Consider the following 2,154-nt stretch of genomic DNA (forward strand, 5'->3'; position numbering starts at 1 on the left):
TACACATACACACATACATACATACATACATACATACATACATAAATGTATATGTGCCTGAGTACCTGAGAAGCTGAGAGCGATGATACCGGCGACGAAAATCAGAAGAAGCTGAAGACGCTTCTTCTGAAAATCCATGGCGATTGAAAAACCTAACTCTAAATCTAGTTTTTGCTGTTTATGTACATAAATGCATTTTGAGATCAGAGAGAACTATCCAAAGCTTGACTAAATTTAGAAGTTTGATACACTAAATTGTAAGGGGTAATTACCTTTTCCCCCATGAACTACCAAAAAATGCGCGATACCCCCATGAACTACCAACTCGACCAAAATAGAGCATTCAACTACCAAAGATGACCATTTTCCCCCCTTCCGTCAGTCACACGCCGTTTTACCCTCATTTTCTTCCTCTTTTCCCCCTATGAACTACCACCATCTTCCTCTTTTCCCCCCATGAACTACCATCATCTTCCAACATGCCCCCATATAAAACGGCACATGACCCGTTGACCGTTTGTTTTAACCCCTTTGACTGACGGAATGGGGAAAAATGATTGTCTTTGGTAGTTGAATGCTCTATTTTGGTCAAGTTGGTAGTTCATGGGGGCATTGCACATTTTTTGGTAGTTCATGGGGGAAAAAGGTAATTACCCCAAATTGTAAACTTTTAAAGAGTAATTGCAAATAGCATGGAAGTTCATGGGGTTAAGTGAAGGTTTTCCTAAGAACAAATCCTAACAATTTTTTTTCAAATTAACAACTTGATCTGTTTTTTTACATGTGGGTTCTACATATTCAATGGTTGATTTTTTTTTAAAAAAAATTGTTAGAGTTGTACAAGAGTTATACAGATCCAATTGCAGAAAATCAATCGCTTGAAATTGTGTTTTTAAAAAATTACGATTTGAAAATGCAAAAAATCTGCCATTTCAAATCAGACCATAGTTTTTTTTATTTATTTTTTTTTTTTTCAAAAACAGGTAGATGAGACAAAAACTATTCAAATTCCTTTCCTTGTTTCCTCGTCCCTCCTCAATACATCTTCATCCTTCAGGCCTTGTGTGCGATGCAAACGAGGATTCTTGCCTTGTGTGGCAGTTCAATTTCAGGGACTTCAACAAGGAGACTGATCTTCTCAATCCGGACTCTATTGCGTTACTGGAGCGGCAGGGAATTGACTTCCAAAAAAATCGAGAAATGGGTATAAATTCTGTGGATTTTGTGAGGCTAATCATAAATTCTGGTCTCTTAAGAAATCCGACCATCACTTGGGCAACTTTCCACGGAGCTTATGATTTTGGATACTTGATCAAAATCTTGATCGGGCGAGAACTGCCGTTTGATCTGATGAAGTTTATGGGTCTGGTGGTACATTTTTTTGGGTACAGGGTATTTGATATTAAAAATATGATCAGAATGTGTGATGGACTGTATGGAGGGTTGGAGAAGGTAGCCAAGGCTTTAGGGGTGGATCAGGTTGCTGGGTCGTGTCACCAAGCTGGGTCTGACAGTCTGTTAACGTTGCAGACCATAATGAAACTGAAAAATGTACATTTCTTTGGAAAATTTTTGATTGAGTTTCAGTTGGTTCTTTACGGCTTGGAAGTTGACAGAACTAGACTCTTGACTGCACCAAAGTTTCCTAAGATTATTTACGTTATGCATCCTGGAAATTGTTGTCTAAGCATTCCTTACTCCCTGCAACCCATAAACTGTGGTCCAAGACTGTTTAAAGGGAGTTATGGATACTATGTATAATGTATGCATTATATTGTTAAATACAATTTAGTATATTTTCTTGTGATTTTTTATACGTTTGTTGTACTCTTGCTTTCTGGTTGTAGATTTATTTCCTTTTTTGTTCATTTTTTTTTTTTCCCAAGAAACTACTTACCTACAAAACTAAGAACAACTACAAACAGCAGTTTTCTCTTTAACCATAACCCACCACCTATTTATTTATTTATTTTTTTCTATTTTCTATTCAAATATGGGAAAAGGAAAATGGGTCGATTTACAAACCAACTGAACCTCATCGAAAAAGACAGTAAAACACAAATACAATCAAGAAACATTAGGCAATGGTGTACTCTCTCATAGTCAAAGTATTACAGTTCATATTATAAGTCTCCCAATTTTTTGCACCCGCAA

At 36.6% G+C, this 2,154-nt stretch overlaps 1 protein-coding gene across 1 annotated transcript; it reads left to right on the forward strand.

Annotated features, from left to right (window-relative positions):
* Positions 1 to 987: 987 nt before the first annotated feature.
* On the forward strand, positions 988 to 1,761 carry LOC133878941 (probable CCR4-associated factor 1 homolog 11). Its single transcript, XM_062317504.1, has one exon. The coding sequence runs from the start codon at positions 988 to 990 to the stop codon at positions 1,759 to 1,761; it is 774 nt and encodes a 257-aa protein (XP_062173488.1).
* The last annotated feature ends 393 nt before the right edge of the window (positions 1,762 to 2,154 follow it).

Source organism: Alnus glutinosa, chromosome 10 (assembly GCF_958979055.1).
Source record: "Alnus glutinosa chromosome 10, dhAlnGlut1.1, whole genome shotgun sequence".
Taxonomy (NCBI): domain Eukaryota; kingdom Viridiplantae; phylum Streptophyta; class Magnoliopsida; order Fagales; family Betulaceae; genus Alnus; species Alnus glutinosa.